Source organism: Apiospora marii, assembly GCF_038362585.1.
Source record: "Apiospora marii strain CBS 49790 chromosome Unknown utg000003l_segment0_segment0, whole genome shotgun sequence".
NCBI classification, from domain to species: Eukaryota; Fungi; Ascomycota; class Sordariomycetes; order Amphisphaeriales; family Apiosporaceae; genus Apiospora; species Apiospora marii.
In genome coordinates, this window is record NW_027117374.1 from 2,973,799 (window position 1) to 2,997,435 (window position 23,637).

The 23,637-nt window shown below is 53.9% G+C and overlaps 8 protein-coding genes across 8 annotated transcripts; 3 read left to right on the top strand and 5 right to left on the bottom strand.

Moving 5' to 3' along the window:
- Positions 1–1,097: 1,097 nt before the first annotated feature.
- Positions 1,098–3,539, top strand: PG985_004464 (uncharacterized protein; the record flags this gene model as incomplete). The annotated part of the gene is made up of 4 exons (XM_066824233.1): positions 1,098–1,907; positions 1,962–2,213; positions 2,266–3,253; positions 3,316–3,539. 4 exons carry the CDS (start codon positions 1,098–1,100, stop codon positions 3,537–3,539), a joined length of 2,274 nt encoding a protein of 757 aa, XP_066687393.1.
- Positions 3,540–3,749: 210 nt separating this feature from the next.
- Positions 3,750–5,617, bottom strand: PG985_004465 (uncharacterized protein; the record flags this gene model as incomplete). The annotated part of the gene is made up of 3 exons (XM_066824234.1): positions 3,750–4,731; positions 4,794–5,155; positions 5,228–5,617. The coding sequence occupies 3 exons, from the start codon at positions 5,615–5,617 to the stop codon at positions 3,750–3,752; spliced, it is 1,734 nt and encodes a 577-aa protein (XP_066687394.1).
- A 321-nt stretch (positions 5,618–5,938) lies between these two features.
- PG985_004466 (uncharacterized protein) lies at positions 5,939–9,528 on the top strand (the record flags this gene model as incomplete). The annotated part of the gene is made up of 6 exons (XM_066824235.1): positions 5,939–6,269; positions 6,322–7,054; positions 7,107–7,593; positions 7,662–7,742; positions 7,797–8,889; positions 8,954–9,528. 6 exons carry the CDS (start codon positions 5,939–5,941, stop codon positions 9,526–9,528), a joined length of 3,300 nt encoding a protein of 1,099 aa, XP_066687395.1.
- Positions 9,529–11,341: 1,813 nt separating this feature from the next.
- On the bottom strand, positions 11,342–12,082 carry PG985_004467 (uncharacterized protein; the record flags this gene model as incomplete). Its single annotated transcript, XM_066824236.1, has 3 exons — positions 11,342–11,841; positions 11,914–11,943; positions 12,046–12,082. The coding sequence occupies 3 exons, from the start codon at positions 12,080–12,082 to the stop codon at positions 11,342–11,344; spliced, it is 567 nt and encodes a 188-aa protein (XP_066687396.1).
- A 1,289-nt stretch (positions 12,083–13,371) lies between these two features.
- Positions 13,372–14,925, bottom strand: PG985_004468 (uncharacterized protein; the record flags this gene model as incomplete). The annotated part of the gene is made up of 1 exon (XM_066824237.1): positions 13,372–14,925. The coding sequence occupies one exon, from the start codon at positions 14,923–14,925 to the stop codon at positions 13,372–13,374; it is 1,554 nt and encodes a 517-aa protein (XP_066687397.1).
- A 547-nt stretch (positions 14,926–15,472) lies between these two features.
- On the bottom strand, positions 15,473–16,405 carry PG985_004469 (uncharacterized protein; the record flags this gene model as incomplete). Its single annotated transcript, XM_066824238.1, has 2 exons — positions 15,473–16,241; positions 16,305–16,405. 2 exons carry the CDS (start codon positions 16,403–16,405, stop codon positions 15,473–15,475), a joined length of 870 nt encoding a protein of 289 aa, XP_066687398.1.
- A 929-nt stretch (positions 16,406–17,334) lies between these two features.
- Positions 17,335–18,872, top strand: PG985_004470 (uncharacterized protein; the record flags this gene model as incomplete). Its single annotated transcript, XM_066824239.1, has 2 exons — positions 17,335–18,374; positions 18,479–18,872. 2 exons carry the CDS (start codon positions 17,335–17,337, stop codon positions 18,870–18,872), a joined length of 1,434 nt encoding a protein of 477 aa, XP_066687399.1.
- An 800-nt stretch (positions 18,873–19,672) lies between these two features.
- Positions 19,673–22,041, bottom strand: PG985_004471 (magnesium transporter NIPA-domain-containing protein; the record flags this gene model as incomplete). Its single annotated transcript, XM_066824240.1, has 2 exons — positions 19,673–21,187; positions 21,244–22,041. The coding sequence occupies 2 exons, from the start codon at positions 22,039–22,041 to the stop codon at positions 19,673–19,675; spliced, it is 2,313 nt and encodes a 770-aa protein (XP_066687400.1).
- Positions 22,042–23,637: the final 1,596 nt, after the last annotated feature.

Below are 23,637 nucleotides of genomic sequence, written 5' to 3' on the forward strand. Positions count from 1 at the left end.
TTCAGATTCGGCTCAGAGCCAGTAATTCAAGACTTCGACTACGGTACATACCTTTGATTTGCTACAATGTTTGAGATGTGATGGTGTAAAGGGTTTGTGAGCGGTCCAGTTCAGAACTTGTGACTTTCATCATGATCGTTATCGACTTGAAGTTCACGTCTGACTAGACGTCCCCCAGTCGTCTACGCGTCTACTGATCTAGGTCTGAAATAATGCACTCAACGATAAATGGTGATGCAATACGATTATGTGGGACACTATTTTGTATGACGGTACTAGACGGCGTGGAAAGTGGTGGCTATTCTGGTTATAATTTGAGCACGATTTGAACACGACAATCTGCTATGGAATAATAGGCGTCATTCCAATTGACGACACATGACATGGTAAGATCAATGCCGGCTATTGCATCGGAAATAATTATCCTAAGATCGGTTATCCCATCTCGTGACATTTGAATCATAAGCTTTTAGGTTACTCTATTGTACTGGCAGGTGCTATGGATGATGCCCGCTATCCCAGCGCAGTAATGCTGCCGGGCATCTACTGGATGTAACAATTGGCAAATAAAGACGACGTGAACTCCCAGTTATTGCATTCGTCTATAATCAAGAGGCTGGAGAGGTGCAATTCGCATATGACGACGATATTGGTATTCGAATGCATGCGCTTTGGAGGCATCTGAGCTGCTGCACTAATCTACGGGTGTTGGGAGTCCACCCACCATATTGATGGCGGCTTGAAATACGTGCCAGCTGCCAGTCAGTGCTGGTGGGTTACAACTTCCATTCAAATTTGATCAATCGACATCAGTAACAAGGACCGAGTCAGAAAACACCAAGCAAAGGGGTTCAAATAAGTGATGGGATATTCGAATCCGAGTTCCCATGATTATCGTCTTTCGGTCATTTGTTTTGGCCAAGTTCTGAATCGCAGGATCGTGACCGCCCTAACACAATGACATGTTTAGCGACCAATCAAGAACATAACCTCGCAATCCGTCCGTGAACAGAGATGCTATGCTGTCTAATGATCTCCATTCCCTGATTCATCAACAATTAGTCCTTCCTTCTTGATGACCCTTCGCACCGGCAAATATGGCCACACAAGACCGAGGCCATATTTTGCCGTTGGAGTCTTTTGGGATCAGCGCTGTGCCCTTGACCACCCACAACATTGCCTGGTCGCCCGATGCAGAGCTCGCCATCACCTCGGATGACTGCGTGTACTTGTACTTCCCCGAGTTTCCGTCTGGGGGGACCACTGCGGCCGGTGCTTTCGGATCCGACTTTGAGACGCAGCGGCAGTACTACGAAGTGAGCTTCCGGTTCCCGGTCGTCGAGATCCGCCGCCCGGAATTGAACCGGCATCTCTTCACCGCGTCCGAGCAGGAGTACCCGGACTTCCCGCCCACCTTCGGCGCCGGTGTCAGCCTCGTCGCCAACATCGGGACTTCTTTGAACCATGCCGTGGCGGTGGAGTGGTCCCCGAGCGGACTTGGGCTCATGCGACGGTCGGTCCTGGCCGTCCTGACCGGCACCGGCGCGCTCACTATCTTCTGCGAAGGCGTGTCGGATGGCCTCGGCACCATCAAAATGAAGGGGCGCAATGTCAGGACCGTGAGCTCCTGGGTTGTCCCCTGGAGCGTGGGCGATAATCTGCTTGTTCCTCGGGCCAAGGGCCACACGTCCGACTACTCCAAGGAGCGTATCACCTCGTTCGCCTGGGCGAAAGAGGCGGCCGAAGACTCCGGAAGTCTCCTGGCTTATGTGAATGACGAAGACGAGGTTGTCATCCTGGCCGTTCAGTCAAGGCACGACCCTGCAGCACCGTCAGGAAGTGCTGGTGAGTGGAAGGTCGAGGAGGTGGTCCGTTTCGTGGCCGACGGTCCGCACCCGAAAGGAGATGTACGTCCCCCGATATCTTTACCCCATAGCTGCGCGTTACTGACAGCTCTCTAGCCGGCACATCCCGATTTCTCCGCTCACGGATCATCGTTTGCTCTCCAATGGGGCCCATGGCTGAGGAAAAACGGCAACTACAAAACATGCATCCTGTCGTATATCACAAGACACTATGTTGGCTTTCGTGAGGTCACTATGCGAGGCTTTTGGAGACCTATGGAGACACCTAAAGTCGACATTCAATCGTCCGATTCGAGTGGCATATGCATTCATCTCGCCCCCGATGCGTTTCTTCAATGGGAAGACATGGTATGACTGTCGCGAGCTACATCATCTCCCCATCACTAACTATGGAATCTAGATATGGACCGTGGCTGGCGGCCGTGTATGTCGTGGAATCATAGCCACGCCAGCCAGAGTCCAACCCTTCCAAGTTACCTTCGATAGCTCGGCACCCCCAGAGGTGACTACGCCACACTCGCCTGAGGCTTGTGGCACTAATTATGCTTCCGATGAAGAAGCCGAACAGGCGATGAACCCCATCACTGGTCTGGTAATTCATCCACCCAACCTCTCCGAGTCGGGTCCGAGTCCATACTTCTCGTTGGTGCGTCTGTCGGCGACGGTTTCGAACCATGATTGGTACCAAACCAACCTCCCTATCGCATCCGATCCAAATAATCCCAATGCTAGACCCAGATGGGCCACGGAGATGACACAGTTCATCGAGGAAAAGCAACCGATAGCGTTGGCATACAGACCGCTGAACCCTGAAGGAAAATTGCCCAAGGGTGATAACGACGAGGATGCCGCTGGCGAGGAAGAGGAAGACGAGGATGAAGACGAAGATGATGAAGAGGACGATGACGACGGCTCGGACTGGGGATCTGTCGAGGATTTCAGTAAGACAGAATATCTGGGGGAGATCGACCGGTTGGCCGGGATGGAGAAGGTGAACATGACGCGCATCCGCACCTGGGGCATGACGGCCAGCCCCGGCGGGGGCACCCACGCCGTCTTCGTCACGCTGAACAGCACCATCAAGCCGGAGCGCCACACGTTCGGCGGCATGCGGTGTCGCGTTTTGTTCGGCCAAAACGTCACCCCTCCCGACGAGCGCGTCCTGTCCATGAAGAAGCTCAGCACCGAGGGCCGTATGTGGGAGTGGATGTACGGCGGCGGGCCGCCCGTGCCGGGGGCCAGCGACTCGGTGTCTGTCAACCATTCGGCTAGGACCGCCGCCAGGGAGAAGATGAGGGAGGTTGCCCTCAGCCAGGTCTGCGTGTTTTGCGGGGATGCCCTGCAGTCACAGGGGCGCACGTCGCGATGCGGGAATGGGCACTCGTTTGGTAAGCAACTCTTTCCCGTCGTCGATTATCTTTTCATGTGTGTTCCTATTGAAATTGCAAAGCTAACCCGGCATCTTTTCTTTCTTTGACAATAGAGAAATGCGCTTCTACCGGAATCCCCATCATTGCCCCTGGCAGCACCCACACCTGCAGTGTTTGTGGGCTGAAATGCCTGAAGCCCCAGCAAGTCAAGGCTATGACACAGAACCGCGACCTACACGATTACATCGAGAAGGAAGTCTCGGCTGAGCTCTGTGGTGGTTGTGGTGGAAAGTTCATGAATTGAGAGGGACACTGCTCAAAGTCAAGCATCAATCAGTTTCGACCAGTTACTCCTGTAGTCAATTTTGTGTCCAAATGTTCTATGCGACCACCTGTAATTACCACTGCAATCATCTGACTAAAGCTCTGAGTCACTCTAGGAACAGCTTTTCCACCATCCGGCATTGAAATAACCTCGCACCAAGTACGCCACCACCGAATCAAGAGCGATTTCTTAGAACACCGCGGTGGCGTCGGGTGATCTCCCTTCCAGCGTATGGATCAACCCCTCCAGCTCACACACGACATCTCGATAGATGGCGCCCTGCAGCTCGGACTGGCTGAGGTCCTTGCCAAAACCAAAGTCGCAGTCCAGACACTGCCGCGTCAGTTTCTGGAACCTGGGCCCAAGTCGGGAGTCTCGCGCCGAGAGATCCGCGATGCGCCGCACTTCGACAATGTCCTCCGGCTTCAGCGCGCCCCACTGCCCGATCTGCAGGAGGGCGACGCCGAGGCTGTGCATGGTCAAGTTGCGGACTCCGTGTATGAGCTGCGCGCTCGCGAGATCCTCCGATCCGTTGGCCATGACGGTGTCGCGCTGCTTTCCTTTGGTGAGTTCAGTGCCGATGTGGAGCGTATCTAGCGATGCCGCGAGACCTTCGTTGACTTGGAAGAAGGACAGGTCCTGCAAGCGCCATAGGGGCTGTAGCCATGGTGTCGATTGGAACTGCAGCACCCCCTTTACGAGGGAGAGCGCAAGTCGGAGCTGGGCGGGGACCGAAATGGAGCGCTCGACGGGGAGCTTGAAGATTTCGTCCAGCAGGGATGGCTCGCCCAGCCGTTTGGGGTTGAAGCACTGCGTGTGGTCACACGAGTCGTTGCAGACGGGAGACAGGTGGTGCCTTAAATGCTCTGGCGTGTCGAGATACCCACCACAGCGGCTGGTCTGGGTACACAACTGCGTGCACATGTCTCCCGAGGAGCACAGGTCCAGCGGCTTCGGACCCGTGTCGCCAAGCGGTTGCGGTGCCAAAGCGTCGCCAGCCTTGTCTATCACGGCAGCCGACGATACGCAATCGTCGGAAAACCTGACTCTCCTTGACTTACTGGGGCGTTCCTCGCGACCGGCACAATATGTGGTGGCCACGCTTGTCGACGGCATCGTAATGTGAATGAGGCGCAAGCTCTGAGAGCGAACGAACAAGTCCAGGAGTCCGCTATCCACCAAGTCAGTCCAGGTTTGGAGGGAAGAAAGATGGGGGTATCAGGGAGCGCCTACTTTCGGGTCTCAAAGCCGTCTTGGGTGCGGTAGCGCACAATGACCCTGAGACTTCCATCCTTTCGAGAATCTAACAGCAGGCGTAGATCATGGCTTGTATGTTGGGATTGGAAGCACGACCAGAAGGCTCGGAGTGCGTCGTAAAACGACCTGGAGTGTTCGGCGACCTGCTGGAACGATTCTGGCAGTGGCCGTACCCGTTTGGGGCGCGACTTGGACGGGCATTGTTGGATCTTCGCTGCCGACTTCCGCAGTCTCTTCAGCTCCTGAACCGCCTCCTTGAGCTCTTCTAATATGGCTTGATAGCCAGATTTCTTCACCATTACGTGGACAGCTTGGTGTATACGCTCGGAGGTTCTGACCTGAGGGCATTTTGTTGTCAGTCTTCCAAGTCACCTGGCCATAGAAGCATTGGCTCTGTACGGTTCGCATACTTTGACCTCTGGGCTTCCGGCGTCCTCCAAACCAACGTTGAGCTTCTCGTTGAGGGCCGTCGTGCAATCGCGGATTTCAGCCACTGTTTCTTGGAAGTCCTCATATTTTCTGCCCATATATTCCTTCAGTTCGGCCTGCAGCTCGTCCGAGTCCCACCGGGCATCTGTCGTGTCGTCGATAAGTGCCTGAGCCTCGTCACGACCTACTACGTCTTGCAAAAGTAGCTGCATCTCATCCAGGAAGACGGCGCTCTGGGCCCTGAATTTCTTTTGGAGCCGCTTGATCTCACTGTCATGGTGCTTGAGGACCTTGAGTTTCTTCCGAGCTACCGCGATGCCTTTGATGGCGCCAATGCAAAGGGGCAGTATCGCAAGCGCAAGCTCCGCCATGGCTGCGATGTCAAAGACGGCGGCTGTTAAAAGATTGACTAGGGAAACGAATTCGAGCAGATGTCAGAGGCGAGATAATTGACTAGACCCAATGCGCTATTCCATGCAAGTCGGCGGCTGTGCCGTCCAATAAGGCGTCTGGATGATGCAGCACTGCGTTGCATTTTCAGCTTGGGCGGGGTGACGGGCTGACAGGCTGAGTCTCGTACTCCGCCACTTTTCGACTGTGTGCCTTGACAGGATGCTTTCCTTAGCACTTCCTCCATGTGAATTCGGCACATCTTTCCTACGCGACCAGTCCGAAAGGAACATCTCGAGGCGATGGCGGGGGCCGATCGTGTTGCTGAATGGCAGCAGTCTATCACCGAAATTCGGGATCCTGAAGATCACTCAGACGATCCGCCCTTGATCGCACCGCTTTATAAAGCATGCTCTGCCGTCTTTCGCGACATCATTTCCCATCTCTCCAGCGACTCGTCGGTCGATAAGTCCGTCCAGCTCAGCTTGCAAAGAAGCCAGAGCTATCTGGTGCTATGGGCCGATGGCTACGGCGTTAGCGACGGCTTGCTAGACAAATCGCTCGATAAGTCTCGAAGAGCGCGAGCTACTACTCTGCGGCTGCTTTTAAGTGTCTCACAAACCCTAACCAAGCGTATGATCCATAATCACCGCGTCCGTTTTCGACCCGAAACTTATACTAGCAGGGCTGTTCCAACTCGTCCCCGAAGAGGAACGACTTCGGCTATCCTCCAAGATTACTGATGTTGTTCTTGCGGCAGACAAGATCAAATTCCTGATCGAGCATGACGATAATGGAAACTCCGATTCTGATGGGAGCAGTGACACTTCATCGCAAGCTGAGGCTGACGATTTGGACGAGATTGCCGAGGATCTCGTCACTGACACCCAGTGTCTCATGGATCTGGGGTCGAGGTTCCAAGAAGAGCACGTTGGTCCTGTCAATGTCGAACCTGCAGTCAGTGCAGCTCAACTGGTCACGTGGGACCCCTCCATGAACTTCGTGGACCGCGTTCGTTGGCGTTATCCGCAATGCGAAGTTGCTGTTGCTGAACGACTTGGCAAAGCCAACTGGGCGCGCGTCCTGAGGCACCGGGAAACAGTCAGTGAGAATACTCGGCCAGAGCTGGTGATGCTCTCGACGACAAATCCTGTCCCAGCCAAACCAGCTCCTAGCCAGGTGGCATCGACCACCTTTCATGACTCTGCATTGGGCAGTTCGGTGCCTTCGGTTCCTTTGGATGTTCCCGGACTTGACAACGCGACAACCGAGTATGCGGAAACCATGGTATCATACCGAGCGGGCCAGGGTGACTCGGTCCGGGTACCGCCGCTTCCGGATGGGGCGCGTGAGGGCAAACCATTCGGCTGCGTAGGCTGTGGGATGAACGTTACCATGAAGGCCAAGTCTGCTTGGAAGTATGTGATGGAATCCCAAATGTATCTTTGGCGGTGCTGACGTCGCATACAGAAAACACTTATTCCTGGATCTCAAGCCATATATATGTCTTGAAGGGGGATGCACCTTCGATGGCTTGCCGTTCGAGACCAAGGCCCAGTGGAAAGATCACCTATCATTGGAACATGGCTATTTTAATTCTTCAATGGCAACTTCTGCGTGTCCAGTCTGCCAAGAAGATATTTCCAACAGCCAGACTACTGTCAATGTCCATCTAGCTCGGCATCTCGAAGAAATCGCGCTCACGGTCTTACCTACAAATCTCGACTCCGAGGACGGCACAGACCTAGATTCGGGGTTGGCATCTTCGGAAACTTCCACCGGGGACCGCCACGAGTCTATCGGATCGGAGCCGGATATGCCGGACAATCTCAGATTGTCCAAACCAGCCATCGCCTCCAAAGGCAATGGCAAAACCAACATGCCCTGGACTCTGACTGAGGAAGATCGTATGGGGGAGCTGGTGCAGCTGGGAGCTGACTGGACTGACATGACTGAGGTTAGTTCTTATATCGACCGACCCGAGATGACCACCAGCGGGCCCAGACAGTCTAACTGGATCTTTAGGTATTCCCCACCAGAACACAAGACGATATAAAAGACCAATGGGACTGGTACATGTCTCTCTATGAGTCGCCCGAAGATGAGGTTCGTTGTCTGCCGAACAAGAGTCGTGCTGGAGTTACTAATGAATTTGGATAGCCTAAGCTTGGTCGTACTATGGAGGACATCTATAGCGATGAGCTGTACAGCCCGAACTTTGGTATAGCTTCGGCGACTCCTGCAGCTCAGGAGCAGTCAGAAACTCTACCAAGCCATTATCTATTCACACAGAGGCTTCAGGCTGCTAACAGACAGCATCTGAGTGCACCTGACGAGTCATCTTCGCTCTCGCCTTTTAAAGAAGGCTCACCCTTGGCACCTGTCTTCAAGGACAACGTAGCGCAGGGCCGCTCGGCAGAATCGCCAGATCCACGCAACCTGAGAGGCCACATCGAACCTAAGGACGAACTTAGATCCCCATCACCCAAGTCCGGTAGCCCACGTCGCAACAAGAGTTCCGCGCCTGGATACCCTAAGCGCTACATCGAGAAAATGCCTACAGATGACGCTGCTTCAATGCAACGGCCATTCGGGGAGCTTCTTGCTCATTTAACTACACCTCCTGGACAACATGAAAGCTATACAGCGACAGTCATGTCCCCTTATTCCTACGCTCGCGCACAGTCTCCTGGAGAACCGCCAAAGACCCTTATTGACCCAAGGTTGAAATTTCGAGATTATCCGGGCCTTATCAGCGGTCGTGTAGCTCGTCCCCTGCTCCAAGAACCACCGAGCAACGAACTACACGAGTGGAGGTCACTGGTCGCTGATGAAGCAGCATCAAACCGCGCAACTACCGGAGACCAGGTCCCGGACGAGAGTGATGATGTTCGAGCTGCTGTTATCCCCGAGCCTACCGAGAGGACTACACGAAAGTTCACTGCGGATGAAGATGGTATTCGGCTAACGGAGGTACAACAGCCTCGAATTCAGCCACTGACGATCCCTGGCTATTCAGACTTGTCCAACCCCCACGTGGGTCATCAACATGAGCAGCTAGCCACGAATCCCAAATCTTCCCAGTTACAACAGGAATCTTCATCTGAAGCAAGAGCAGGGCCCAAAGAACTTATAGATCAAAATATGCAAAATGTGGTCTTTTTTCCGAAGAACTCCAACAACGATTGGCCCGAAATATCAGACCTAACAGAGCGCCGACGAAATTCCAACCGGGTTGCTCAACTCAATTACCGTAAGTGTTACCAAAATCAGGTATGCGTTCAAAATTCTTCCTCCCCCTCTAATACCCGCCACAGGTAAGAAGCTCAAGAGACGTCTGGAAGACCTTGAGAGAGAAAAGTCTCTTCGTGATGATGCACCGGATAGTCAGGGCAAGGACCACTGCAGTGAGGAGGTCCCGCCAGCCAATAATGCGAAGCACATGGCCAACGAAATGGCATCGGCTGGCCTCTCTGAAGCCATTCCAACCGACACGACTACAACGCCTATCAATCCCACCGTGCCTGAGACTAAGCAGCTGTCGCGGCCATGGAAATGTCCGATCCTCACGTGCAAGTACCATGAGCACGGCTGGCCAACCGAGAAGGAGCTCAACCGCCACGTCAAAGACAAGCATTCTTCTGAGCCGGCCATGTACGAGTGTTTGTACCAGCCTTGTCCGTACAAGTCCAAGCGGCAAAGCAACTGCAAGCAACACATGGAGAAGGCACACGGGTGGAAACACGAAAGCAGCTACAAACAGCCCGCCACCACCAGGTCTATAAGATCGAGCGGCGGGGATGACGATACTACCATCAGGGTCCTAGACGGCGCGGTCGGTGAGGTCGGCAATGTGAACTTTCGCGGAGGGGTGAGGCAACCGCAGTCATGACCGACTTTTCCACTGTGCTATCCGCAATTATGTCACTGCCCCTGACGGCTTTGTCAACAAGGAGAAGTGGGAGTATTGTATCCGGCTCTGGCTGGAACCCTGCGCCAGAGGATGGGCCAACTGTTCTTGCTCTTAGATCCGTCGATGATGTGGAGCCTAATTTGAGTTATCTGTGTTACTGCTGGTATGACTTCGGGAAGTAGATCGCAAGTGAGGCGCATCTGGATGCACTTAGGGAGATGTATGACTGGACTTCTTGATTATGCGCGCCAGACTTGCCAATTGGCGCTCGAGACACAATACATGTGGGTAGGATGGGGTATCGTGTCTTGTATTGTACGTGAGCGGTGGTGAACAGAACAACCATAGGAATCATAAACTCAATAGGGGGTCAACCAAACTCGAACACCCGCCCACGCTCACAGGAGATAAGCGCGAGATAGGATGCCCCATTTCCACCCATTCTAGAAAAATATAAAAGCCCCCCTCTTTCCTCCCAACTCCTGATTCCTTTCTTCCTTCACTTACCATTCTTTCTACTCATCCTCACCATTGGAAATATTCCACCTTCTCCCCTTTTCCATCTTCATGTGTCCACTTTTCCTTTTGTCCACTTTTTCTACTGCCTTCTATATATTCTCCCCCCTTTTCTTTCACTTTCATTCTCTTTTCCTTTACTTCTTCATATTTGTTCTCTTGCACTGGTCCAGTCATGTGCTCGCCAACATGAAGGGACATCACCAACTGTCGGAGTGTCATCCCATATCACGCGTCCGTGTTAAGGGTATCCCAGTAACAGTTCGTCAAGAAGCCTCTGACGGCGATGTCCAAACCTCGGGTTTGGTAGTCCTCGTCCTAGCCTTCTCGGCGAGCAGTTACTGGCATACCCTTAACGCTGATTCGTAATATCGGATGATCCTCCGGCAGCTGGGGGTGTCACTACATGTTGGCGGGTACATGACTGGGGGGACCCTCGAGCTCCCTGGCTAGGTGACCTCGAGTTTCCTGGTGGTGATTACGGACTGTTGAAAAAGGTATGCCAGCAGCAGTCGGTCGAGAAGCCTCTGATGGCGATGTCCAAACCTCGGGTTTGGTAGTCTTCGTCCTAGCCTTCTTGATGGACAGCTGCTAGCATACCTTTTTCAATAGTCCGTAATCAACACCAGGGAGCTTGACGATTCTGGCCAAGGACGCCTGAGTGTCCTCTTTCTATATTTTTCATTGCCAGCTGGGGTTCGTCCTCGGTGGTGAAGAAGAATCAGAGGAGGCCCACGATGCAGGGGTCTAAGCCAACCCATCCAAACCCATTGGCCTGCCGTCGGCGGTCCCCATGCCTCCATCCATCCGTAAGTCTGCCGTCCCTTTTTCATGGTGTTTTAGTCATTTTTTCGCCCTTCTCCCTCCAATTTGCACTTTGCCCACATACAAACCTTAGCCCACTTGGTGAGGAAATTCGCACTATCAACGTACTCGTGAGTTTCGTGATGGACTGGCGCCTTCCCGTCTCTCTTTCCGAATACATATGCTTTCTTAATTACATACATCCACACACAGTACCGCCTTTTTATGATATTTTGACGATCCAGGACACAATAGAATACGCACAGTAGAAATTACAGGCACCCAATCAAAGTTTACCACTAACAATATAATTAAGAATTAAAGCCTAATAAATAATCCCACATAAACCTTACCCGTCCTTATAATGTATTTTCCATTTGACGCCTAGTAACCTAAGGAATAAAATCGTACACCCGCCAGCCTCGCAATGTCAGTATTGAAGCCCTTAACCCATTGCTGATGCGCATTGCTTCTATCCAGGCAACTCCGGCTTAATGGCACGATTGTAGGTCACAGGCAGCTCCGCTTTGCTATGAATGTCTCTATCTATTCCGAACCCGTCGTCGGATGCCTCTATGGGCTGGGTCGTAATCTCGCGGCGGCGACGACTGCGCAACAACATCCACCCCATTAGTATCCCGACTAAGACTGCTGCAGGTATGCCCACGCCAAAGCCAATCTTGGTGTTGATGCTCATGCTTTCGGCATTGAGTGGTTTCTTGGTCGTTAGGGCCGTTGGGACGGCAGTACTGTTCGTTGTTGTTGTTGATGCATTTGCGCTTGGCCCTGGATTGCCAGAACCGCTGATCGCGGTACTCGCAGAGACAATATTGAAATAGTGGCACTTCGGACCAGCGTGCACATTGTCGTCATCCGTCTGAATCTGGAGCTCGAGATAGAAGACTCCGGAACCTTTGATGTTCTTGCTGGTCCCGACGGTCCACGGCAGCCCGCCCTCGCTTGGCACGTTTCCTTTGTTCGTGTCAGTCTCATAGTGATCATTTTGATAAGCCTCAAATTGTTGTAAATGAAACATGTACTTACGTTGAATGACCTCCGAGTCGGGGTTCAAGTCTTGAAACATGACCAGGCTGTATCTCACACCGACAATTCCGCCAAATCATGAGATATTCATCATCTCTCCTATAATGTAGTCCGCGTTTCCTGTGTAGTTACCAGGAAGACCACCTTCGGGCGGGACAGCGAACTTCATGTCGGCGCGAGTAGACGGCATTAGAAGGAGAAACCATGCCGTCAATAATGGTAGAGAGCCATTGGTGCAACGCATTCTTTCTTCCCGTGTTCACGAAACGGCCCGAGGATGATGAGAGCAAAGATGGCTAATGTGTTAGAGCAATGGACACACGAGGATGAACGGGGATGAGGATCAGTCCATATTACGCCGGCTAAAAAATAAAAAGGGTGGCACGAACAGGTGTCACTGCATGTACATTTACGACCTGCAAAGCCTCTGCCTCATAATTAGATTATACATAAGATTGCACTTTCTTTCGGTTCAGCCAAGGCAGAGTGTGGGCGGTGGGTCACAACGGATAATAATAGCACAGTGCGCTTGGGGTCCGCTCAGCTGAGGCTTTCCAGGCGGTCTTTTGATTCGCTTTACAATCACTGTAGTAGGCGAGGCAGCAGGCTGTGATGTGGCCTTTTGTGAAACGAACACCAAGGGCAAAAGGGGGCTTGCTCGCAAAGGCCGCCCCCAACGGTGGGAGATGATCCGAGAAGGGGAATGAATCTACCTATCGACCAGCCAACAATGGAATGGCTGAACGATGGTTTGTAAGGGGACTGGCAGGCTGTAGCTCAGGCTGCGTGTGATGTATGATTTATGGTCATTCCTCAGAACTTGCACGTACTATCTTCTAATTACTTAACCGCATCTCAGGGGGTCGCTAATAAGCTACTGATCATTACCCTTTCTTCCTCTGTCAACCCCGATTCTCCCGCTCTCATACTATGGCCTTCGACGGTAAACCGGCTTTGGTTTTGTAATCTCGTCAGCTGCGGACTCTGGCTTCTTGCAAGTATGTTTGCCAGCCCTTAGAGCTTGGCACGTGGAGCACCATGTCGGCCAGGCTTCTTCGCTCTGTGACGTCTCCCCAGCTCCTTTTGGCTCTCCCTGAGACCCTACGGGACCCGGAGATGGCGCTTTGTCTGACTTGGAAGTTTTGCTGTTTGTCATGATGGGCTAAAGTGATGGGAATAGCTATCAGGATAGATGGTTTAAGGGGCGCAGTCCTTATATATTATATATGCATAATTACAACTGAGGACGATATATCTGTTATGTGTCACTCAAAGTATAATTATTATGTACAACTTACAAAGGAGTTGTATTACGCTTGCCTGGAGTTAAATAAACGGAAACCATGTCTTTGTTCTCTGTTCATATAGTCAGTAGCGTTTTGCAGCAGCTCCTTGAGTCCGGAACATCCTCGCTCCTGCCTGTACACCAACGGTTTATACCAGGAAACCCCCGTTACTTTAAACCAAACACCGCAGATCCGAAGACTGCCTCACAAACGAGACCTTCCTGAACCGTTCCATCGCCGCCGTCTCCAAGCTCACGATGACCTCGAGCCCTCCGTCTTGCAACCGTGGGAGCACGATGGGGTACCGTCTCCCCGGCATCTTCCCCAGTCTCACCGCGTCACACCGTCCTACCTCCGCGCATCCCCAATCGAGCGCGCAGATACCTTGGTCCGCCCATGAGACCATGAAGATGCCCTCTGCCGGCCGCCGTTTCATAGCCGCAATGTCGGGCCGGGATGTCGTGTACGCCACCGCGGCGCGGATTCTCCGCGCGTTGACTTGGTCTGTAATTGCTCTGCGGATCGCCGCGGCGGTTTTGGCTAGAAGAGTGGCCTTTTCTGCGATATCTACTTCTGCTTGCTTCTTCTGCTGACGGTCACCGGCTGGGTAGTTTGAAAGCGCTGCCATGGACACCAGCTCATGGATCGGGGCCGAGACGGCGGCTCGTCCGAAGGCAGCGCCGAGGTAGTCTGGGGACAGCGGCGGCTCGCAGCGGGCGCGGAAGTTGACGGGGATCGAGATCGTTGACGAAGTCGCGTCATCGTGGGATGATGGTGTTGACGGCGGAGGTCCTTCGGCCGCTACCACAGCGCTCCATAGCAGGGCCGTCAGGACGTCGCCGGTAGATACCCAAGGCACGTCAGCAGCGACCGACGGAAGCCAGTCCATGGCGAGGGCCTTTATCTCCGTCAGCGAGTCTGAGGAGAAGCGGAAGATGGCCGTCATGAAGACCGGCTGAGGCTTCGTGGTGGCAGGCTTCGGGACCGGTTCCCCATCCTGGAAGAACAGGACGGACGGAATGGTTTTGGGCATGTCCGAGTCCGCCACCCCGAGACCCAATTCTCGTACTGCGGCTCGATTGAGCATAGCTGCATTTACAAGTCCATCTTTCAGCTTGGTAGGGTCAACATCGCCACCTCCATCCCGCAATCGACGACAATTCGCAGCCCAGACCTTGAGCAAGGCGCCGAATCCCGTGATATCCGTCGTGGAATGGTGTATCGCAACCCCCAAGATGAATCCGCCCTCCACCAGACTCAGCCGCGCCCGGAACACGGGCTTCTCGTCTCTGCCATGAGCCTCGGATTTTGCGCCCACCGCCATCTCTGGCGCAAACCCGCCACGGCCCAACACATCGGGCGGGAACCCCCGATCTCTCAGCGCGGCGTAATTGTACTCTCGCGAAACATCCCGGATGTCGAAGAGGCTGTCGACCGATTGGTACGGCGCCGACAGCCCCACGGCGCCGTGCGGGCGCGCCAAGCTTACGACGCGGGACAGCAGGCACGGGACCTGGGCGGCGGTGGCTGCGAGGCCGTCTGGCAGTGTCCAAACGATTTCGCTCTTACTGGAGACGCTCTGGCCGGCGGCAGGCGATGTTGTCGTTGGCAAGATAGGAAAACATAGCATCTGGCGGATGTAGGTGCGCGGCATGAGCCAATCGAGTGGGGAGAGCGGGCTCGGTGCCGGCGACGCGGAGTCATCGTCCGTCACGGTACCCGCCATGACAACCAGCCCAGCAACAATCTCGAGTTTGGCCGGAATAGATAGTTGATGAAATGGAAAAAGTAGTTCAACTATTGGCCCCAAAAGTGCTTGGGAATCAGTTCAAGACACCCGCTTACTAAGCCACCGGTCAATCAGAAACATCACCATCGCCATTTCCTGGCGATCGGTCGACATGGAATAGATGCACCAAGACGAGGACCCAGTAGGTCAAAATGTAAGCCAAATAGTGACTGAGCGCATTTGATATCTTTGAAAACTCCAACTAAACACTGGAATTGGGTATGTGAAAACTGCCACGCTTTGCCTGTCCTAACCTGAACGCCGTTGCGAATGCATATACCCTTTGCTGTATACCGAACAAAACCAGGGAAAAGCAAATATACGTAAACCGCTGATAAAGTGATAACCGCCTGGGGTTTGGGTCCCTTGAGATCTCGCTCGACACGGATTGCCTCCTGCCCTTACAGTGACCGGATCCTAGGCTGTCAAAATCGCCTGGTCTCAACCAAGCCTATGGGTACATGACAGGATCGAAAACCAGATCCTACCAGTCCGCCGCCCACCCGTTCTGTTCTAGGAACTCCGCGCAGGCCTTACGCAGCGCCAGGTTGGGCCGCAGGTCCGAGGGGCGCATGGGCTCGCGCGTCAGCGGGTCGGTCTGCGGGTCGGTCTGCTGCCGGCGCATGTGCTCCATGATGGAGGCGCGCTCGTAGCTCTGGCCCGAGACGGTCATAACGGGGTCGACCATGAAGCCGAAGGTGATGTCGTCGATGGCCCACTCGGGGACTTCGCGCCGCTTCTCCTTGTTGGTGCGCGCCGCCTCGAACACTTTCGTGAGCTGCTCCATCTTGGCGTCCCACTCCTCGGCCACCTGGCGCCGGTCCCCGTCGGTCGCGCTGGCATCGGCGGCGGCGTTGTCAGGCGAGGTCATCGTCTCCAGGGCGTCTGCCTTCTCGCGCCGCATGATCGCCAGCACGTCCTCCTCGAGCTCCTTGTACTCGCGCTTGCGCTTCTTCTCGGCATCGTCCCAGCGGTCCTTCTTGCAGCGCAGGACCAGCGTCGTGACCTGGGCGAGGGACTTGTCGTTGGTAACGGCGCAGATCTCGCGGGCGCGGTCCGCATGTGCGACGGCGTCGTCGTAGGCGCTTAGCTCGAGGTAGGCCTGAGCGAGGTAGTAGTGGGCCTTCATGCTCTCGCCGTTGAGCTTGAGGCAGGCTTGGCAGTCGGCGATAGCCGAGTCCCAGAGGCTGAGCTTGAGCCGGGCCATGGCTCGGTTTGTGTACAAGGCTGGATTCGCGTCGTCGGAAATGATGCTATCGCGCCAAGAATTGCAGGTTAGACCTGGGCGCAGGACTGTAGACGACGAGAGAACTCACGCTTTGGAATATAGACTCTCTGCACCGACAAAGTCGCCATTTTGGAAGCGTTTGTTACCGTCTGCCTTTAGCAGGCCGGCTTTGACAGTGTCGCGAGCCATGGCTACGGTGGGTTTGTAGCTGTGATGCGTGTGTTGGCGGGGTAGTTAGTGGTGTGGTATCAGTAAGATGTATGTAGAGGCTACTTGAAAGCACAGAAGCAAGTGTTTCACCAGCGTTAATGGGTGGGAGGCGGATGCAATTGAATGACGTGCTGGCTTGGGTTGGGTAGAAGAAGAACAAAGAGACCAAAAGTGAAGTGAATGGTGAATGCCCTCAGCCCCTTCGTTCAACGCCCGACCAGCAGGTTGGTAAAGGATGGACAGACTGTCGTCTTTGATTGCTCCTTCCATTTGTCAGATTGCAGGCCCGGAAAGTTCGAGAAACAGGGGTCCAGCTGCCAAAGTGGATAAACAGAGACACAGGAGCGAACCCCTTCGAGATCGGCGTCGGCTGCTGCTGCCGAGACCCGCCGGCGTAGTTCGTCCCCGAGACACCAGTTCTTCCTCTTCCATTTTTGATCCAATGTCATTCCCCAGCTGGGTAAATAATATCTTCAATTGCAATCGTTCCTTCCATTTTGGTGTTCTCATAATCCATTGTGGAGCTAGCCAGTTTCCAAACGGACCATCGGTTCATGCATCAAAGCGCTGCGATCCGTGGTAGCTTCATCTCTTGATTGTATCGTGCCTGATGATGTATTTGAACGAGCTAAAAGCCCGGCAGTTCGCATTACACCGGTTGCTATCGTGAAAGCCCCCAGTGATGCGCAAACGAAACAAGACACCAGAAATATTTGACTTTGAGGCCTGCCAGATTTCGAACTCTCATGACCCCGCCTCTGGCACATGCTGATACCACTGTTCTAGTCCTGCCTTGCCTGTCGCGACGATGCCATATCAGTTACCATGGACCCAGATGTTACTTGTCCAAAACGCTGTTTCTTCAAGTGGCACCTTTCCCAAGACAATCCAGGCTTCTGAACTCCACAATGACAGTGATTGAACAAACAAGCGCACCACTTTTTGGAATTGATGATGAGAGTCTAGCCTTAATCCTTGAGCTTCAACGTCAGGATGGAGAGCACCTGGCGAGTACAGCAAAGGGCAAGCAACGCGAGGGTAGCGCACTGAGCGATTCGGAAACAGCACTCAAGCTTCATCTGGAGGAGCTTGCCGTGGCAACCGTCTCTGCCTTGGATCGCAGGATAGCTAGAAGCATCCAAACGGCGGTACGGCAGGATGCAGAGACCTTGAGAAGACTAGTTGCCGAAGAGGACATGGCAAAACAGGACCGTCGTATCTCGCTAGAACTTTCTGCTGGAAGAGTTCCAAAAGATGCAACGGTCTCAGAAGCGCTCCCTTCACATACCGACATCGCGGACGACGAGGACATGGAACTCATCGAGAAGATGTCCTGTATATACGTTACAGGGGAATTTGATAGCCTAGATGAGGGTTGCGTCACCCCTAGTGACCAGGCGTCGGTTGCTGGCCAAGAGGCCGAGAGCTCGGCATGGGCCGCTTCTCGTCCACATCAAACCCGTGAATGCATCTCTTGCGGTGACAGACGCCACTTCACAAACGTTTCACGGGCGCCCTGTCAGCACGAATATTGTCGAGAATGTCTCCTTCGGCTCTTTGAGGAATCGATGCGCGACGAAACTCTGTTCCCCCCGAGATGCTGCAAAAAGCCCATACCGCTTGAAAAGAACATCCTGTTTCTCCCACAGGCTGTTGTCAAGGCATTTCGCAAGAAATCTCTCGAGTTCTCTACCCCGAACCGGACGTATTGTCATCGAAAGGAGTGCTTGGGATTCATACCTCCTGCCAGATATATGAATGGGATTGCTCACTGTCACGACTGTGGTGCGAAAACTTGCATCAATTGCAAGGGCGCGAGCCATAGCGACGACTGCCCTTACGACGAAAGACTGCAGCAAGTTATTACACTCGCACGTAGCCAAGGATGGCAACGGTGTAAGAAGTGCTGGACCATGGTGGAACTCCGCACTGGCTGCTATCACATAACGTGAGTCTGGACACGCCCGCTCGCTGCGTCCCGTGCTTTGGCAAACTGTTTCGTCTGCTTCATTGCTACCAGGGCTGTATTGAAACTGAACCTTTCGGATTTAGTTGTCGCTGTGGCGCCCAATTCTGCTACAACTGTGGCACACCATGGAAACAGGGTAGCCGCGGAAAATGGAAAAAGCAGTGCGACTGCGCACAATGGGACGAACATCGACTCGTCGAGCGTGCCGAAGAAATCGACGCCAGAGATCATCAAGTAGGCCGGCCATTGCCTGAACCTCGAGCCGATAGCGGTGCCGCAGCTGCTGTCCACGCCCAGCGAATCGATAGGCTTGTGCAGAACCTTCGCGCAAACCATGAGTGCGACCACCTGCGCTGGAGGGGCCGGCCCGGCCCACGAGAGTGTGAGGAGTGTGGTAACGAAATGCCGCTCTTCATCTACGAATGTCGTCAATGCCACATCATGGCCTGCAGACGATGTCGATTCAATCGTCTGTAGACTGTACTAGTTATGGTCTTCGTTGTTGCCATCGTGTCTCTTCGTAACGCTTGCTATTGAATCTGTTTCACGAGCTATTTGCACTTCTTTTACGGGTCGCCTTCCCATCACTTGACTCACTGACCCATCTATGCCCGAAACAATCTTTCAATCCCGAGTGCTGACGTTCGTTGTGCTGAGTTGTTTTTCGGGACATCACGCAAGGACACCCCTAAACACATTGTCAGGTGCACAAAGTGGTCCTTACCCAATTTGCCCCTTTTCATCAAAACCACCCAGTAGATCCACCAGCCGATCTTGACTAAGCAGCAGATCAAAGGATCAACGAGATCTCAACACTGGCCTGAAGCACGTGATAGTATCATTAGATAATCGTCAATTACGTGATTCTATATCCGTATGCCTCAAGGAACGCCATTTCGCTGCTATGTATCCAGACCGCACGCAAAGCCATGACAAGCCACCGAGAAGCCCCCCCCCAATATTTTGTTATACACCATGGGCGCGTCCACCCGTCTGTTCGCCCGCGCCTGGAGAAGTCCAAGTCTATACATAGACCAAGAGAGAAAAGCCGGGAAAGAGGAATTCGTCACGAATCCTTATTTCGTTCAAACCCCCCTCCTCCTTCCCGTATACCCAACACACTGTTTTGATTCATGTGCCCCTTTCTTTTCGTTTCGTGACGGTCATTATATACTTGTACAACACTATTTCCAGTTCGTGTCCTTGTGTGTTCGGCCTCTATATCTGCTGTTGTAGTGAAAAACGCAAAGTATATATATACTCAAATCCAAGGACTTCTATCGGTAGGAGTTGGGATTCCTTCCTCCTCCTCCTGGCGGTGTCCGGGGTCGGGGCGGCGGTCTGGACCCAGGCCCACTCGAATTGGTACGGCTGTGGTCCCACTTGCGCCGGCTGGCCGCGTCGTAATCGATTTCCCGGTCGGAATCGCTATGGGTATTGTGGCGAGGCGGGCTGCTGCTCGTGATGCCGCGCCCGTAGCGCTCGGCCCGCTTATCGTCGAGATAGGACTCGGGGTCCTCGTCGGTCTCTTCCTCGTACGACTCGTCATCGAAGCGCGGGAGCGACGGCTGCGAGTCTGAATCACCCTTGACCAGGCCTGCCCGCTCCTCCTCGGTCGCGTTCTTCACCTGCGGGTTCGAGTATCCCCGGGACCCCATCCCGGACCGGCTCGGCGGCTTGTGGTGGCTCGGCGGACGCTCTTGGTGGCGTGGGAGTTCCTGCGATCCATCAGCTTGATGCCGACGGAAAACATTTTGGAACGAGAATTGCCGACGAGCTGATTGGCTATCCCTATGCGGCGGCGGCGTCGGGGGTGCGAAGGCGCCAGCATCATCCCCAGCGAAGTGGATGTGCTGGCCCGGGCTGCTGGCCGACGCGATGCTCGCCGCACTGCGGGCAAGAGCCCCAGCACCGCCATATTCGGTTCTCTGATTGCGTAGCGTGTCCGGTAAGCCGTATACGTGTTCGCGTGTGCTGCCGTAAGGACTGTTCTCGCCACCCAACTTATGGCTCGGCACGGTAATGTCGGTTAGCTGTACGGGCTGCATCGGACTCTGGTGTAGCCTCTTTGAAGGGTTTTCGGCGTCATAGTCTGGGTGACCTGGGAGGATGATGCTGCGTCCTCGGCCGCGTATGGTACCGGCGATGCTAGATAGGAAACTTGGTGATGCCTGCCGCCGTCGTTCTTCCTCCTCCATTTCCTCCGCTGTCGGCATGAAGGACATTCCCAGGGGCAAATGCGGCGTTCTCGGCGGAGCAGGGAAGGGCTCTCGCTGTTGGTGTGGGGTGAACGGGTTAGGCGACGCAGTGCGCCGACTCATCTGACTATTGATAGTAGTTCGTCTCCTGCGCAAGCCATCCCATTCGTATTCTGGCCCAGCTTCGCTCACCGTCTCCAACCTCTCCCTTTCCTTTTCTTCGTGTAAGCGTTTCAACTCCTCTGCCTCCATCTTGAGGCGGGCGCCGGAAAACCTTCGCACAATCGCAGCCGCACCACGGATCGCGTCTGCCTTGGGCTCTGTCTCGGACTGTTCCTGCTCGGCAATGGTATGGATCTGATCCAAATCGCCTTTGAACACGGCGGTATCGGGTACATCTTTGGCCGACTTGGAGAGCTGCAACAACACGACTCCCGAGCAGATGGTGAGAAACCCCATGACGACCGTGACGATGGATGACGCCGTGCCTTTGAATCCCTGGAACAATACGGCGGAGGTGATGATGGTCGTGCTGGTAAAGTAGACGTAGTAAGTGGGTGTCACCATGGCGGCATTGTATAAGTTCAATGCTTTCTGTTCGCAGGTTAGCAAATCCAAAGATTTTTCTTGGGGGCTTCGAAGAGCCTTACATTAAGAAATATGATTTCGGTCAGCAAGGTGCCGATGACGAAAACAAACAGCACGTATAGGAACCAATGCTTGAACTGGCTGCCAGATGTTCCCTGTACCTGGGCGACAATCGCGGCGCCCAGACCCTGTGTCGCAACGACACTCAGTCCTCCGACCCAGCTACAAATCGAAATGTAGACAAGCATGTTCTTCTTGCCCCATCTCGGGCCCGCCACGAAGGCGGTAATGGCCGAGCCCACGAGGATCACACCGGCGTAGCTGAGAAACCCAGGAGCAATGACATAATGCTGCATCTCCTGGATATTGGCGACGGAAGATTCTTCCGGGGCGTTCATAACAATAACCACCGAGCCAACAATGCATAGAAAGCAGGCGACCTTGCCAACCATGCTCAGCCGCTCCTTCAGGAAAATGGCGGACAGCACCGTGGTAATCACTACGGACAGGGCGCCCAGGGGGGTAACGAGGATCGCATCGGTGAAGGCGTAGGCGACGAAGTTGCAGATCTCGCCTATGATCATCAAGATCATACCCGCCCACCAATGGAAATTCTTGAGGTAGCCATATCCCTCGCCCGCAGCCTCCTCGTACTTCTCGTTTGCCTTGAGCAACCCTACCTTTTTCAACACGAAGGAGCATCCGATGAATAGGCCGGACGCAATGGCCAGGCATATACCGATGACTTTGTATACGGGAGGTCGGGTCGCCTTCTCCGGGTCTCCGGCAGCTCCATCCGTCTCGTTCGCGCGGGCGTAGATGTTATGGGCGACCTCGAGGACCTGCGCTGCGCGGTCCATGCTGGGCGACGTGGGGCGAACTGGTCGCCGCCAGTCAAGTGGTGTCGGGGACCGGCTGCGGTCTCGCCCTTCAAGGCTGGCCCTGGGAGTGCTCGTTTATCGATGTGTAACGTTCGTGGAAATGTGGTTTCGGCGGAAAGGAGACAAGGTTGAAAGCGGCGCCGTGGGAGCACAACCGGTCGAAACTATCCTTCTTAGTCAAGGAGGACGACGGTTTGGTGACCAAAATTAAGAGCCAACGGCGATGGTGATAGTTGTAATCTCTCGTCTGCAAAACAGTGCCCTGTGGCAGTTATAATAGACAAAAATAAGAACCAAAAAGCTCGAAAAGCGGGTGGCTGTTATGATCCGATCGTAGGCCGGGATAATCGAGGTTCAAGTTCGGACGGAGTCTCGTGTATGGAAATGCCTTCTGCAATCGTCCAAAAAGCTGGTGGTCCGGTGTTTCGTACTGCTACGAAAACTTGCTGATTGATCCGCAAGATGCTGCTGCAATGGCCATGCAAATCTATTCGCAGAAGAAAAGCAAGAATGTCGAGGCGAGGTGCGTGAAGGGAAGGGGTTTGTTGCGACCACCTCTTGAGACGGTTATTGTGGGAGCTCCTGCCGAGAGTGTACGTAAGGGCGCGTGAGGTGCGTAGTAGCAGTAGGGGCGGATTGGGTGAGGGTGTAGGGGGAGTGGAGGACCACAAGTCTCCCCAGCGACGCATCCAGTTTCGAACAAGCGCGGGGCAAAGGAGGCCAGGGGGCTCTTGATTTCCCTTGTCACTTGTTGGTTAATTCGAGATTAAAACGGGCTGCAGGTCAAAGAATAATGGACGGGACTTCTTTGAGTGTAACTGCAGCGGAGAAAAACACACAAAAACAAACCCCATTCGCTTTCAGGAGTGGAAGCCGACGATCGAGGAAGAGACAAAGCGGGAAGGAAATGCGCCTGCAGACACGACCAGACGGACGGATACCTTATGTCATACATCAATCGAAATGCAATACCTAAAAACCACTGCTCCTTGCGTACGCAACCTCTAGTCGCGGAATCAGCAGGTTCTGGACCGACGGCCATCGTGGTGGGTGTAGGCTAGTCTGCGTCGTCGTCCGGGCAGCCAACCACCGAGTGCTGGTGTCGTATGGGATCCTGGCATCTGGGACCATCCAAGCTACTGCAGGCTAGGGGGGGCACAAGCTCCAGGACTCCAGGGGCAGTGCAAGCCTAGCACGCGGGGTGGAGCGGCTGGAAAAGGGCAGCTAGCAGGTAGCCTATTCCTTACCTAGCTGTTGGACAAAAGAGTTTCTTTGGGATCTCTAGCCCGAGCGAGCACCAAGGCACAAGGACATCGGTAAGAGTTTGGCCATTTTTAAGGCCATTTTTAAGGCCATTTTTCCTTGCATTCCCGTCCGATGTTCCACTACTCTGGGTCCCCCCAATTTCGACGACATTCAATTCTTGAGGCAGATGTCCATATTTGATCGTCCTCTCGATTTGACGGGCTTTCATGCAACGGTGTCTTGTTCTTGCTGCATGTAGTAGGTAAACAAAAGATTAATAGGGCCTCGAAGCTCCAATCGATACATGCCACATGCACATGGGTATCGACC